The sequence below is a fragment of the Meleagris gallopavo genome, chromosome 20, assembly GCF_000146605.3.
Source record: "Meleagris gallopavo isolate NT-WF06-2002-E0010 breed Aviagen turkey brand Nicholas breeding stock chromosome 20, Turkey_5.1, whole genome shotgun sequence".
Classification (NCBI taxonomy): domain Eukaryota; kingdom Metazoa; phylum Chordata; class Aves; order Galliformes; family Phasianidae; genus Meleagris; species Meleagris gallopavo.
In genome coordinates, this window is record NC_015030.2 from 5,475,912 (window position 1) to 5,491,241 (window position 15,330).

Below are 15,330 nucleotides of genomic sequence, written 5' to 3' on the forward strand. Positions count from 1 at the left end.
ACAAATGGTTTCCTGCTATTTTTTGGAGTAGATGGTGATACAGCAGCACTGTGCTGTGCTTGGCTTTTGGTGAGTATGTTGTATTCTTTTCAGCTTGTTGCTGCTCATTGAATGGCACAGCCTGGTGTGCCTTGCCTTGTCTGGTGGTCTCCACAGGGCATTTCAGCTCTGTCACATGGCCCTGCATCCTGATTAGGACTCCCCATCCTTTAACAAAATGCACTGGCATCATTTCCAAAAGTAAGCTGCTTCTGCTCACATATAAGCAATTTCAGTGTCAAATAGTGACACTTCTAAGCTCTACGTATATAATTTGAATGGTGTGCCCCTAAAAATGAGGCCTTCGGATGAAGACTGTAAAAGGATCCCACGCTTGCAGATGGATGGACACCACAAGAGGGATGTGGGTCTGTGGGATTTGAGATCTTAAACCTTGGGGAAATACCTGTCTTTCACTGTAACCAACAAGCTAAATAAGCTGGAGCACCTCAGGAGTAGGGCTGGCTTTGTCCTGACCTCAGCTTTAGCCTTTTTTTCAACCCAAATTACTACTGTTATTCATTAGTTGCCTCTAGCAGTGCCAGAGCACCTTGCTGCAGTGACTGCTGGCACTTGATTTGCTTAACATTGCCTCTTGCTGGTCACTGACATGCAGTTAGAAAACTGTCCCAGACCAGCTGCAAAGAGCAGCTCCAGCAGGAGCACTACTAAGTGAGCTCGTCCTTTGAGTTGTGGGAGTCCAACCTTTGTGTTCTTTGAAGGCTGTGGCTGCCATGCTTGGGTGCTGCACTGCTTTGAAACAAAACTCTTCAGCAGCACATGTTGAGCTGAGTGCCCTGGTACACAGCATCCTGCAAGCACCTCGTATCTGTGTGCCTGAACCGGTGTCTGGCTGCTTCAGAGCGGGCTCTGGGTGTGAGGTGGTTGCTGTTATCAGTCAAGCACTCACTGATGTTAGAAAGACTTGAGTGTGTGAGTTGTGCTGCTGGAGGTCTGGCGCTCCCTGCTCCATCCCAGTGCCTCAGTGGGCAGATCCCAGTAAGAGACGCCTTTGTGGCATCTGCAGGCTCTTCCCTGCAGCCATAACTGCCACGGCTGATCTGAATGCATTCTGGCTCAGCTGCAGCCCCAACTGACGGGGCCTCCCTGCAGGGTTCCGTGTGGGCTCTGTGGCTGTTGGGCTCCGTGTGCCTGCCCAGCATCTGGGTGCTGCCGGGAGCTGTAGTCTGCATCAGGTCCTGGCAGACTACGCTTCCCAGAAGGCTGCGAGGGAACGGAAAGGAATGGCTGGGCCTTCCTCAGCCGGGGGGAGAGCTGGGGCTGGTGGGTGTCCGGGGTGATGCGGGCGGCCGTTACGGTGCTCCGGGTGTGGGATGCTGGGGGCAGGAGTTTGGGGATGTGGGGAGAGGAGCAATGTGGGCACAGCTCTGGGATGCTGCGTGTCGGGTGGGCCGTGTGCGCTGCGGTGATGGGAGGCAGGGATGTCTGCAGCAAGTCTTGGGCTGAAAGCTGGGGGCTTCATCCTGCTCACACAGAAGGCAGGCTGCTTTGTTTTCTGCTTGGGCCAAGTGGGACTGGGGCTGTGCCTCTTGTTTGGGATCTCCAGGTGCTGCGGATCCGGAGCGTGGGGGGTTATTTTGCAGAGCAGCTCTGTGGTGCCAGTGGGACATTCCCTGTACAAACTGCTTCAGGAGCTCAACACCATTTGGGGTTTTTTGTTTTTTGCTTTTAAATTCCGACTGAGCCTTTTGTGAGTGGCTAAGAGAGGCCTGAACAGTGTGAAGACAGTCTGCAAGCTGCACGGGGAAATCTTTTTAACAAAGGTACAGCATTCATTAAGGCAGTTCAATGCATTTTCCTGTCCTTGCAGGTAGGAGGTTGGTGTGGATGTGAGCAATGCTGTCAGACCCCTGGGAGCTGAAGGTGCTGCTCAGGTGAACCTACAAACAAACTTGCCCTGAGCAAAGGAAAACAGACTTTCTGCAATGGTGAGTGTGATACAGCACAATGCAGGCCTGGGAAATCCAGTTTTATGGCTCTGGCACATCTGTGTGGAGGTAGAATAGGTCTTGGGACCAGAGGCTTCTTCCCAGCTGGTGGCCAGAAGGGGCTGAGCATGCTGGGACTCTCAAAAGTTGTAAATATCTCTCTAATTTCCCCCACGTTTCATGTGCCATTTCTCAAACAGCACGAGAGGGGGAGGGCTTCACTACTGCCCAGTGTGTGTGGGGAAAGCCCAGGTCAGATCTTCATTTTGTAACAAGAAAATTTCCCTTTCTTCTTAGGCTGCAAAACCCAAGAAAAGTTTAAGAGGTACGTACACCTATGTGCTTTTCTTCCACCATCCAAAGGTGCTTTGATCTGCTAGGAACAGAGCAGATGGGGGTCACTAGTCACACAGCAGTCCTGGCTGCTGAAATCATAATTCGTGCTCCTTGTCTGAAAGCTGCTGTTGGGTGTATTGTGCTTTCTTGGGTATTTTTCCAAATCCCAGGGAGAACATACACGTTTATTTCATTTCTTCCCCGCAGCTGCTCCAGAGGTCTTTATTAAGAGGCATTTTGTAGCTCTGGATACTATAACAGTGCTTTTAAGATTGCCCAAGGGCCCTTAGGTACTGTGGGGAGAGAGCTCACAGATTAAGGGCTTCTTGTGGCCAGTGAATGAGTGGAAAGAAAAAATATCATTTCTGGCTAAATGAAGCTAAACCATGCATCCATCAAATACTGAGTCAAGTCCTGGTCCTGGCAATTCTCTCTAGACTGGCAAAGGAGGACCGTGCACTGATGATGGTTGAGAACAAACCTTTATTCTGGGGGATTTCAAAAGAGCAAGGCCTACTGAAATAGGAAGCTTTTTTACATCTGCTTTGGTGGTCTGACTGCCTCAGCTCCTTTAATTTGTCTTGTTCTAGGTTCCATTGATGACGTGCTGGGTGACCTCCTGGGATATGATGGTAAATACGCCTTCACTGCAGCTGGAAGGGCAGCATCCTCACACTCTGTTACTCTTCCTGGGAGCAGGAGGAGCTGGTGCAAGAGCTATTGCTCTTCAAGAGGGCTCCAGTTGTGAGAGGGGATGAAGCAGGGAGCAGAGCTGAGAACATGGTTTCTCAGAGTCCATTGAACAGCGTTGGACATTGGCTTGGGGAGGCAGAACAAAGTTCATCTCCAGTTAAAACCTTTTTGGCCCATAAGGAGACAGCAAATTCCCCCTTGGCATTCCTAGGTCAGGAAATATGCCTATGTCTATCGTCCTAATCTCTCTCTGTCTTGTTTCCAGATGAAGGCCCTGCTAAATCTTCCCAACCCGCTGGTGTCAGCAGTGGGAGAGCCCAGGGCAGCAGCTTGAAGGCCAGTAAGAAGTGAGTTCCTTTGGCATGCAGCCTCTCTGTGCTCCCTATGTCCTTCTGACCTGCACCATCCCTGGCTCCTCCACCTTTTCCCCCTGCCGCAATAGAAATGGCATGAGGAGAATTATCTGTGATCTCTTTGGAAATTGGGAACTCAGAGCCTGAAGCTTTCCAGAAAGAGTTGGGTGTCTTCTAGCCTTATACATGTTCTGTAAACTTTATAACAGCTCTTATATATTATAGCTTAAATATAGCAGTCCCAGCACTAATGTCTTTATTGCTTGTATTCTTTTCAGTCTCATTTTCCCCAGCTCACATGTGGTGCTGCTAACCCCAAGGCTTGTGTTACAGGTCATTTCTGGAGGATGATTTCTTTAGCAAGCTCCCTGCAGAGGACATGGAAGCTGCAGAGGTGAGCCCAACGTTTCAAGAGAGAGCCATGGTGTCCTGAGGGCTAGGGCTGAGTGGGGCCAAGCTTGCCCTGGCATCACTCCATCCAGGACTGCGATGGGATGTCAGGGAGGAACCTTGAAGTTCGGCTTATGCCCTCTCTGGCATCACTGTGGAGTAAAGAAGGTGGGATGGGAGAGTGGGTAGATGGTGGGAGAAGAGCTTTCAAGTGCAGCCCAGCCTTCTTCCTGGCTGAATTTCAGATAAAGTATCACAGGAAGGACCCAAAGTAACAGACTGGGTGTTCCTGATGCATCTACAAGGGACAGCAGGATCTATGCAGAGGAATCAAGGCATAGTGGGTTTCCAGTATAAGGAAGGCACTAGGGTGAATTGAACGTGTAGTTTTATGAAATGAAGAGAATCAGGACTCTGAGTGCTGGAGCAGTTTACTTAGGGCTGTAGTAGATGCAGATGGTCTACATTTGCATCTGGATTTTGAACTCCAGGCTACTGCTTCTGGGATGAGGAGCTTGCAAAGTTTGTCTATCTGATTTCTCCTCTCTTTGGCATGCAGGAATCTAGTATCTCTGATGCAGACCCACAAGCTGTGCTGCAAACCCTGAAGGTCAGTTCACAAGTACTCAGCTCCATATATCACAGCCTCCAGCCCCAGCCTTCCTGCCCATCTCACCAAGGCATGCCCCTAACAGTGATCTGGCGAGTGGCAGCTTTGCTGCCTGGCACAGGGTCTGACTGGGGAAGCAGAGAGAACAACACGTCACCTTCACAGGAACTCCATGAGAGCAGAGATCTCATGCAAACACATCCCTGGAGGCATCCAAGGCCAGGCTGGTTGTGGTTCTGGGCAGCCTGGTCTGGTGGTTGGCGATTCTGCACGTAGCAGGGGGTTTAAAACCAGATGATCACTGTTGTCCTTTTTAAGCCAGGCCATTCTGTGGTTCTATGATATGAAACACCTCTCTTTGATAGGCAGCATTGTACCAAAGGAACAGCAGCGCTGGGGCATTAGCATCACTCACACAGCTCCCATCCTCATCCTATTGCTCTCCAGGAAATGGATGACATGGAAGCTGATCTTCTGGGAATGTCAAAACCCAGTTCTGGGCTGGGAAAGGCAGCTACAAAAGGCCCAGAGAAATGTAACATCTCAGAAGGAGCAGTAAAAACTTCAGGGAAGATGCCAGCTCCTGAGAAAGGTAAAAAGGAAATTCTGCTCCTCTTACTACAGCCTGATTGTAAACAAGCATGGAGTATTTGCATACCAGATTCCTTTTCCTGTCACTCGTTCTGCATGGAAGGAGAGCCAGAAGGGTTACAATAAAGATATACCAGTTCCCAGTATGTCCTACTCTTCTCAAGGCACTTCTCCCCTTCCCTGCTTGCAAGGCAGCTCCTCCAGAGGGATTCCCACTCCATAGGAGTGCTTAAGGGGGAACACTGCAAGAAAAGCAGCCTTCAGCTGGAGTGGGACAGGGGCACCTCTGTCTGCCATGCTCTGAGTGAGCTGTGGCCTTTCTTTCTAGGAGAATCTGCACCTGAGACGGATAAGAAACCACTCTCATCCCCACCCGCTTCCCGACAGTACAAGAAATTTAACTTTGAAGGTAGGTTCTCCCTTCTCTTCCACATGGAGATGCCTGGCAGCAGCTGAGGACTCTGTCTTTGCTCTTTGCACAGAGCTTGCCTCTTCTGCTAGCTAAGGGCTATGGAGCACTGGGCTTAGTACAGAATTGTTCTAAATAATGTTGGGTTTGTTCTTTTTTGTTTGTTTTGTTATTGTTGTTGGTATTGCCATTATTATCATCATCCTTTCCTGCCCCTATGGGGTAAAATTCCTAGATGTAAACGATCCTTTGGCTGGGCTTTTATCTGAAGAAGAGCAGGATGTTCCCAAGAAGCCACCTCCAAAAGGCAGTGAAGGAAGTCCGGAGAAGAAAACAGAACTGGGCAAAGAGAAAGGTAAGCAGGGGTGCTCAGTGCGCCCCTTTCATATTAAATTGGCAACTTCAATCAGTTTGTGTGAGTTCCAAATGACCTGGTTCCATCTCTTATGAATCATTATGGTCATTTATAAAGCAACTTCAAGACGGGGTTAATTGTAACACAGCTCACTGAGTGCTTGATATTTCTATTGTGCTACAGGTTACAGCACTGACCCTTCCTTTCTGGAAGCTCAGCTCTTACATTTGACCTCATCCAGCCTGTTTCATGCCTTGCCAAATGACCACAAGTTTACTGGGTGGGAGTTGAGGTGGCTGAGAGCACCTTCAGCCCAGGCCAAAGCCCAATCAGGCCACCTCCAGGTTGAATCCAGCTGTACAAGGGCTGCACTTATGTACTGAATCTCCTGTTCCTGCAGTAGGGATCTTAAAGGACTGTGTTGTCCCTGCACTCCAGTAAATCTGCTCTGCTGCAGAGATGGACACAGCAGCTGGTGGGTTAGGGCAAGGCCAAAGGGTGCAGTGGGGAATCTTTTGCAGGGGGCAGGAATTACCTGATAAGAAACTTGCAAAGACAAAAATCTGGTGTTAAACAGAGCTAGAAAACCCATGTTTCAAAACTCAGCAATGTCCCATCAGTCACTCTGTCACTTGCTGTAGGGTTTGGTTGCTGAGAAGCACTATTTCAAAGTGACTTTGAGAAGAAAGAACAGACTGGGCTATTCTGAGCTCTTATTGCTGGGAAAAAATGAAATGAAATGAAATGAAATGAAATGAAATAAAATAAAATAAAATAAAATAAAATAAAATAGCAAAGCCCTGATCAAATCTTCTGCTTCTGTGACCCTATCCACAGAGCCACTCCCACCCCAGACACCCCTTCACACTACAGCCTCAGCCCGGCGAAGAGAGGAGCTCACATTTGAAGATGATGATGATGACCTGATGGATGTGCTGGGATTTGGTGATGGCCAAAAAGGAAACCAGAAGCAGGGAAAGAAGATGGAAGAGTAAGGCATTCTTAGGCAATGGAGGAGAAATGGGAGTAAAGGAGGGGATTGTGTGTGTATGAAGTGATGTCACCATATTGGGGATTGCTGGAGGATTTCAACACTTCTGCCCTTGGATCCCAGAGCAGCCTCATTTTGCAGAGAGGAGTCAGAACACCCTGACAAGGCTGTGTGTCTGGGAATGGCCCTGCTTCTTGGAGAAACCCATCTCCTGCTCTGTCCCCAGCAGAGAGGAGGTGCGTCCGGCCCGCTCCAAGCTGGATGAGTTACTGGGACGAGGCTCCATCACCAAAATCCTGGAACGGCCGGGTGCAGGAGAGCACAGAGAGTTCAAACTGGATAAGAAGTACCAAAAGCAGCCAGGTGAGTGCAGCCAGGGATGCTGGGAAGGTGATGGTGTTGGCTCAAGAGAGCGAGATGGATATCTAAATGCATTTACAGGGGAAATACCTTTTTTGCAATGGTGAGCAGGGTCGCTGGTGAGCTCTCTGTCAGCCCTATGGGGAAAGTGGCTAACACAAAATGTAATACTGTGGCCTGGAGGCAAGCTGGGAGCGTTTGCACAATTATTGCAGCTCAGCTGATGATTGGTAATTTACTTAGTAACTCAGTTGCCTTGAAACATGGGCTGGTTTCCAGTAAAGATGCTTTTCCCAGCATTGCTCGCAGGTTTCCAGTGGAGGTGTTTCCAGCTGTGATTTCCCAGAAGCAGCGATGCCAGTGGGAATAGCAGGGGAAGAGCAGGAGGGCTGGTGTGTTAGCAGCCACTGCTCCTCTGGGTGCTGACTCAAAGTTGCTTGTCTGAACAGAGAAGGAAGAGGGTTGGGACGAGGAGGATTTTGTCTTTGGAGCTTACCAGCCCACAGTGGCCACCACGCCTGAGGGCCGTCCCTCCAGGAGGCAGTCTGTGAGGTATTGTGCTGTGTGTGTGACTGTAGCTCCATCCGCAGATCACAGTGACAGAGTTCCCTGGTCACCCTCACAGGCAGGCATGCAACTCCCTCTCCTTGCAGCAGGTTTTCAGCCGAGAACAGCAGTGAACCAAAACCAGACCCACACTCCAAACCTCCTCCTGCAGCCAGCCAGAGCCCTGCACGGGGCAGCAGGGCTGGGGGTGACTGGCTGGGCCTGAAGGATGAGGATTTTTTGGATTCAGAACCTCCATCTCCAACTAAGACCAGTCCTGTGGTGAGCTCCCAGCAGCTCATGGCTACAGAAGAAGCAACGTCCAAACCCAACCAACTGGAAGAGGATAACTGGCTGAGTGCTGCCTTGTCTCGCAAGAAGGCCCAAGCTCAGGTGAAGGCTCAGAAGAGAAGTGCTGAGCCCCTGGAGACCCCAGGCAAAGGGCTGGACCCCAGCCCTCCTGTCAGGTAAGGGCATAACTGATGGCTCCTGTTTGCTCTGCATGCAGCAGCTCCAGGAGAGCCTCTCAGAAAGCCTTGGCTCAGTTTTTAGGAATTCATTTTAAGTGCTATCTTTCTCATCTCAGATTGGGGTACCAGTGCAGGACTTTCTCATGCTGATCCATCCCACAGTCCCTCACGCCCCTGGGCCTTCTTCCATTTGTGTCTAAGATTTCCCACGTTACCCTGGATCATTCAAAGCTGTCCTGAATCAGTGCATCCCCAGGGGCTCTCCCTTCTTCATGCCCAAACGTCCCCTTCCTTTTCCTTCCTCTTAATTTCAGGCAAACCTCCTCCAGTTTGTGTTTGTATGGACACAGACTCAGACTTGTGCTATTCAAGTGGGACTGTAAGGCAATATGATGACAAACAAATATGTTTTGGACAGGGATGTGTTAGTTGCAGCTGATGCTGCCCAGGAGAAGTAATGGATGCAGTGAGGTAGGATCCAGATGGTAGAGTTTTGGAGCCAGAAGGCTGAATCCTGCCTCAGCTCAGAGACTCAGGGGTTCAGAGGCTTTCACCCATGTGGAATTGAGGGAAAGGATCTTGTCTTTCATTGTCTCCTTGGCTTTACCACATGTGATGCTCTTTGCAGCCAGCCAGCCACCTCCACGGGAGCAGCACCACAGGCAGCTGCCCTGCAGGACAAGGCAGTGAGTGCAGACAGCTCTGGGTAAGACTTCCTTCTCATTTCAGACACCCTCTGTGGGAGAGGTGTCCTGCAGAAAGCAGCTGTGTGGGTGAGATGGAGGAATGGGGAGAGCCAGTAGCCAACGCTGGTCAGTTTGACCTGGGACTCTGTAACAGAGAGGGAATGCAGCTCTATAGGAACACCTTTAAACCTAAGACATGCCACGCAGGGTAATGTCCTTGCATCTCACCATGAGCTGGGACACTGCTGTGTCTCAGCATGCTGTATCTCATGTGTGTCTCTGCCCCAGACACAGGCACCCAGTCCCTTGGCTCAGTACTGTGACACAAGCTTCAGTTCACCCATCAGAGCCTGCAAAGAGGGATCCCCTGAGAGATGCCAGCCACATCGGTGTGTTTCACATTATGGGTCTGTTTGGGTTACAGCATGGCCCACTTTGAGTAGCTTGGCTGACTCTGTGTCCCTTTGGCCAGCTGCAGAAGAGCCTGTCTGCTCTGTTTGGGAGACCTGGACCCCCATCCTCTGGAAGGGGATGATTCCCACTACTGTGTCTAAATGGTGAATTCATTGAACTTTCAGGCCCTGCAGCATCATCCCCAGCAGAGCAAGGGATACAGGGCCCTGCCTCACTTACTCAGGTACGTCTGCTGGGACCATGCCTAGAGGTGCAGGATCAGAGAGATCATTGGGCCCTCCCCAGTGTCAAGCTTTGTCTCTCTGAGAGCATCCATGTCTCTGCAGGTTACCATTCCCAGCACACCCCTCCAAGCTGCCTCGCAGCTCCAGGTGAAGCACATGATGTCACTGAGAAGCTGATGGCCGTGCCACAAAGCCACTGATGCTTAAACCTCAATCTTCTCTCTTCATTTCCCACAGGCTGAATCCCCACCTCTGGGCTCAGTACATGAGAGGAGGCCAGCAGCTCCCACAGTCCAGCCCTACGAGGATGCAGCAGGCTGTCAGGCAGCACTGCTCAGTGCCCAGGCCCGTGTGGCAGAGCTGGAGAGCCAGGTGAGCCCCATTTTTGCCTGCTGGATGGGGGACTACAAGTTACTCAGTGGGAGGAGAACCATATCTTCTCCAAATAGCATCAGGGGAGAGGAGAAACCTCCCAGTCCAGGAATGCCTGCTGCCCTCAGGTGCTGCTATGGGAGCTCTGTCCTTAGGGCAGCACAGAGACCTACTTTGCATGTCCAACAGGTCCGCATGTTGGAGCTGGAGCGGACACAGCACAAATTGTTGCTGGAGAGCCTTCAGCAGAGGCACCAGGAGGACCTGGATCTTCTTGAGAGTGCACACAGGTACAGGACTCTCACCCACCCCCCCCCGTGTCACATCCTTGCCTATAGCCCTTTCCTCCCTCCACGGGTGGGACTGCAAGAAGGCTTTCCAAATCCATCCCCGGGTGGGCAGGCACAAGGCAGTGTTGATGCTGACCCACTGGAGATTCATGGGTGAGTCAAAGTGAAGATATACTCTCACCAACACTGTCCCACTGTTGACAGGAGAGGGACCAGTGCCATTGCTGGCATGTCCTCAACTAGAATACTTTACTGGGCAGCAGTGGGAGAGTTCAGGGCTCTGTCTGCAGAGAGTGCCTCAGTTTCCCCATGCACACTGTAACACCAATTTCCTTGCAAGGTCCTCCATGAGCACTTTGGATGGAGAGTGCCAGGTAATGCCATGAAATCAGCACTTATTCTTTGCTCTAACATCCTTGGGGGCTGTTTCTGGGCAGGAGCCGGGTGAAGGTGGTGGAAGAGACTTATGGGCAACGGGAGGAAAGGCTGCGGCGGGAGAAGGAGCAGCTGGAGGCTCAGCTGCTGTCACAGAGCCAGGATGCAGAACGGGCCCGGGCAGATCTGGTGGCACAGCATAAACAGCGTGTGGCCACACTGGAGCAGCAGAGTGCCCAGGAGCTGGAGCGGCTGCGAGAGCTGCAGAGGTGAGCATAGCATGCATGTGGTGTTAGTCTTGTCTCCTCCGTCTTGGGAAGGGAACCAGGAGATGGTTTGGGGACACAGGAGAAGGAAAAATCAGGCTCCAGAAGCACTGGGTTGTGGTGGATTTTGGAGTGAGATTGGCTTTGCAGGTTGGCAGATCAAGACCTGGCAGTGTTAATGCTGACCCACTGGAGATTCATGCTGTAGATATCATTTCATAGTGAATGCACTGTATTTTGAAAGAGGAGCCAAATGTTTTACATCCCCCAAACACCTTTTATTCAGGTCCCTGTGTCACTGATATCCACATAGCTATAGCAATGAGAAATCACTGTTTTTGGCAAAGAAACCCATCACCCTCAAATGTTGCCCATTCCAGATGTTCAACCCCACAACCAAGCTTCTTTCACAGCACCCATCCCAGGGAGCACCAGTTCACACTATCCCCTCATGGGCTCCTTCCTCTGTGTCCTGCAGGTCGTCTGTTCAGGAGATGCGCAAAGACCATGAAGAGCAGCTCCAGCGGCTGAAGCGGCTGAAAGACCAGGAGATCGATGCAGTGACCAGTGCCACTTCACACACCAGGTATTGATGGTGCTTCCCACCATGTTCCCTGTCCTGCAGTAACCAGCCTTGGCTCAGGAACCAGCCACAGATGCCCCTCTCCGTGGCAGTGGTGTGAAGCACGTCCCGTAGGGGTGACCTGTCCTCTTGCTCTTCTCTGCAGGTCTCTGAACGGTGTCATCGAGCAGATGGAAAGGTTCTCCAGTGATCTGCACAACCTCTCGCACAAGGTGGAGGCCACACACCACACCACCTCCCAGGAGCTGGCCATGGGAGCTCGGCAGCGGGATGAGCAGCTCAAGGGTACGTCTGCCCTTCACCTGCTGCCAGGGCTGTAGGGCCCTGCAACCAGAAAATAAGGAGATCCAGCCAAAGGCCAGGAGCCTAGACTGACAAAGCTCTCTACTGTGTCATTGGATTCCTCAATGTCTCCCCATTACAAAACAATGTCCTGAGGACATGCAGAAGATGATCAGCACAAAATCACAGTTTTTTGTTTTTTTTTGTTAATATGGTGAATATAGAGAGAGCTTCCAATCCCAGCATGATGAAGGATGCTGGAGAGGGTGGTGGTGGTGCACTCAGGGTGGTTTGGAGTTGGATGTGCAGAACCCTGGAGCTCACAGCCCTGCTGCTGCCTCTCCCCAGTGCTCCAGGACAGGCTGTCACAGCAGCAGAGGGACATGGAAGAGGAGAGGAGCCGACTCCAGGAGGTGATTGCCAAAATGGAGGCCAGGCTCAGTGAGCAGACTCGGCTGCTGGAGCAGGTGAGTGCACAACCTGTCCTCTGTGTGGGTCGGCCGTCTGGGTACGGGGAAGATAATGTCTCCCCATTGGAGATCCCTGATTTGGAGCTTGTGAATGGCATTTGTTTCTCCTCTGTGCCTGGACCAGGAGCGATGGAGGGCGACGGCAGAGCAATCCAAAGTGGAGTCTCTGCAGCGCTCCCTGGAGGAGCAGCGGCGAGTCATGAGCCAGCAGCTCTCTATGGAACGGGCAGAACTGGAGAGGGCAAAGGTGAGTTGGGGTGGACATCTCCGGGTGTTTTTCACATCTCATGAGTCTGACTAGGGCTGCACTGCAGTGTATGGTGGGTGAAAAACTGAATTCTGGGCTACAGCATCCCTCATCTCCCCTCTGTCCTCTGCCTGCTCAATCGCACAATTTGTGGTGCAGTGAATCATGATCACACCAACTATCTGGCACCTGGGTGCAAGAGGCTGGAGTGAGCATGTGTGATGGAGTCTGTTTCCAAGGAGCATGGGGCCAGAGCTCCCTTTGCAGGATTCACACTAGGCAACCAACTTGGCCAGCCTGTAGATGTCAGGTGTGGTTTAGTGGCAGAGATGAGTTAAAGGAGAAAATCCTATGGCTGGAATGCTTTGCGCTGTCTATCTCCCTCTTGTGGTGTTCTCCAGAGTGCTTTGCTGGAGGAGCAGAAGTCAGTGATGCAGAAGTGCTCAGAGGAGCGCCGGAAGCTGGCCGTTGAATGGGCTGAATTTCACACCCAGCAGCAGCTTAGCAAGGAGCGGATGGAGCGCGACATTGACCGAGCCCTGCAATTGGACTCCCAAAGGGAGGGCACCATCATCAGCCTAGCCAAGGTATGGCAGCAGAACCTCTTCTTGTAGCACCTGGACTGCCTGGCATGCAGCAGGGATCCCCATGATCCTACCTGCAGGGACATGGGGAGAGATTCAGAGCTGGCTTCAGGCGTTTAGGATGGAGTCATCACATCATGTCTGGTGGTGAGAATTGGGGTCTTCCCAGGGCAGCTCCTGCCAGCCAGTTTTAGGTGTTGACTTAGATTGACATCAGTCACATCAGGCCTCTCTCCTTTGCCCATGAGGAGTTTGAGCAGCACAGACTGTTATAAACATCTGAAGTCAGGTGAAAGGAAACACCCATGACGGGTTAAACAAAGCCTCACCAGGACACAAGGGTTTATCTAGAGTCAGATCTGCTCCCTCCTGGGGCAGTTCAGAAGGGATGTGGCACAGACAGTGCAGCAAGAACTGCATTGTTAAGGTCTAACAGAGTGGTAATGTGTATGTGTCTGTACAGTCCCAGCTCTGTTGGGCACTGGGCCCCAAGAGTGGATAGTTGAGGGCACCGCTTGGTTTGCTCTGCACCACAGACCTGGTGCACAGCAGGAGTTCAGTGGGCAGATGACTCCCATCGCTTGGGAAGACAGGAGATAGTGTCCAGGACAGGGCTGGTAACACATCCATTGCACCCATGTCCATCCTAGGAGCAAGCAGAGCTGAAGATACGGAGCCGTGAGCTGAAGGTCAAGGAGGAGCAGCTGGCAAGGGACAGAGAGCTGCTAGATGAGGCCTGGCATGAGCTGAGGCTGGAGAAGGAGAAGGTGAAAGGGGCTGCACTGCGCATCCGGCAGCAGGAGGAGGAGATCAAGAACGTGAGCAAGGTAGGTGGAGCATTTGCGCTGCGGTTCACAGCTGCACACAGACTGGCAGCAAAGCCAGGGTGTCACATCCCTCCTGAGGCCATGCATCCTGGTCCTGTCCTGAAAGGGAAATGAGAGGATGCACAAAGACACTCTGTCCCAGGGCAGTGAGGGTTCCTCTCCCCCTCATCCCCATCCTCTGCCTTGCAGCTCTCAGCACAGAAGTATGAGGAAGGGGAGCGAGCCCTGCAGGATGCATGTAGGATAGAGTCTGAGCACCAGGCCAGGCTGCAGGTCATGCAGCAGCACTTGGAGCAGCTCAAGCAGCAAGAACAGCACCTGCAACAGGTAATGTTCCCTCACCCTCACTTCTTAACCTGGAGCCACCATGCCAAGGATCTGAACCTTTGCCAATGATCTCTCCCTTTCTCCTCGGGATGGGGCAGGAGAGATTGAGCATGGCTCACCAGAGGAGACAACTTGAACAACTGCACAAGAAGCTGCCCAACAACCCCACACTATTGCTGACCACAGACCAGGATCTGAGTGCTTCCACCAAAGGCCTCTCCAGCACACTGAGTAAGGCCCTCTGCACACTGCTGGTGGAAGAGGGCATGCTGAGGAGCTGTTGCACTTTTAATTCACTTCTCAGAAATATTGGGATACTACTGGGGCCTGTTTCAGCTGTTTATATACAGTATAAACATCAGATCTGAGTTGTTGTTGGCTACTTCATGCTCTTAAGGAGTTCTGTTGAGCTCTGTGAACCAGGGCAATGCCAAGAGGAGGGGAAAAGGAAGATACAGGTGGGCTAACGTCCATTTACTCTGGGAGGCTGGGGAGGACCCCACTCAGGAAGCAAAAACGGGATACTCTTTTGCTCCTATTTGCCACCCTCTAACAGCAAGGGGACCGCACACTTGTGCTCTCATTGCAGGTTTTCCATCTCCCATCAGGACATTGCCTGGGCACAGGAGTGTGGACACGACTGCTTCAATGGAGCTCCATGCCAAACTGCTGGTGCTGAAGCACAGGGCACAGCAGGTGAGTGGGACTGGGAGGGGCTTTGAGTCAGCGGGCTGGGAGCATGACAGGGTGAAGCTCCGAGCATCCACTCTTCTCAGGACCGCAATTTCCTGGAGGATGAGCAGCTCTTCCTGGAGACCCTGAAGAAGGCGTCCTACAACACTTCACCTCTGTCAGTGTGAGGAGCCGTCTCCATTCTCCTCTCGAGCTGTGTGTGCATTGAGGACTGGGCTGTGCAAATGGGGAGGTGGGGAAGGGAGGAAGGAAACAAGTAATAAATAATGTCTGTTTAAAGAATCTGTCCTTCTTTTCTTTAAAAACTCTTGAGTATTCACAGTGTGAAGTCCTTCCCCACGGCTCTGAAGTATGTCAGGTCTTCATCACTCAGAGGCGCTGCTAATGTTTTCTTTTCTGGCTTCATTTTTGCATTGAGGTCACTTAAGTAATCTAAACGGGGAACGAGGGATGGAGATGTAACTGTGGACGAGAGGAGAGCCCGACCCTGTGGGGATGTGGGGACATTTCTAGACAGGCCCTGCGCGGGGCAGCCCCATCGCGATGGCGGCGGGGCTTTCCTAGGCAGGCACTGCGCCGAGCGGCCCCGTTACCATGG

The 15,330-nt window shown here is 51.7% G+C and overlaps 1 protein-coding gene across 6 annotated transcripts; it reads left to right on the forward strand.

Annotated features, from left to right (window-relative positions):
- Positions 1-1,195: 1,195 nt before the first annotated feature.
- FBF1 (Fas binding factor 1) lies at positions 1,196-15,019 on the forward strand. Of its 6 annotated transcripts, none has more exons than XM_031556322.1 (31): positions 1,196-1,323; positions 1,871-1,988; positions 2,286-2,313; positions 2,915-2,956; positions 3,283-3,364; positions 3,704-3,764; positions 4,320-4,370; positions 4,818-4,962; positions 5,290-5,370; positions 5,606-5,725; positions 6,563-6,716; positions 6,946-7,079; positions 7,526-7,628; positions 7,730-8,089; positions 8,822-8,986; positions 9,067-9,167; positions 9,357-9,415; positions 9,519-9,563; positions 9,654-9,788; positions 9,978-10,078; positions 10,516-10,722; positions 11,198-11,305; positions 11,448-11,587; positions 11,933-12,051; positions 12,179-12,301; positions 12,703-12,888; positions 13,536-13,712; positions 13,902-14,039; positions 14,138-14,270; positions 14,629-14,735; positions 14,816-15,019. In XM_031556322.1, exons 2-31 carry the CDS (start codon positions 1,986-1,988, stop codon positions 14,897-14,899), a joined length of 3,492 nt encoding a protein of 1,163 aa, XP_031412182.1. In that variant the 5' UTR covers positions 1,196-1,323; positions 1,871-1,985; the 3' UTR covers positions 14,900-15,019. The 6 variants fall into 6 exon arrangements, with proteins under 6 accessions (XP_031412182.1, XP_031412180.1, XP_031412181.1 ...); XM_031556320.1 differs by having other exon boundaries at positions 6,943-7,079; positions 14,816-15,018; XM_031556321.1 differs by having other exon boundaries at positions 6,943-7,079; positions 7,733-8,089; positions 14,816-15,018.
- Positions 15,020-15,330: the final 311 nt, after the last annotated feature.

Coding starts and splice junctions, on each gene's coding strand:
- FBF1 (XM_031556320.1), top strand. Junction 9,416..9,518: donor GCCCTGCCTCACTTACTCAG/GTACGTCTGCTG, acceptor ATGTCTCTGCAG/GTTACCATTCCCAGCACACC. Junction 9,789..9,977: donor TGGCAGAGCTGGAGAGCCAG/GTGAGCCCCATT, acceptor CATGTCCAACAG/GTCCGCATGTTGGAGCTGGA.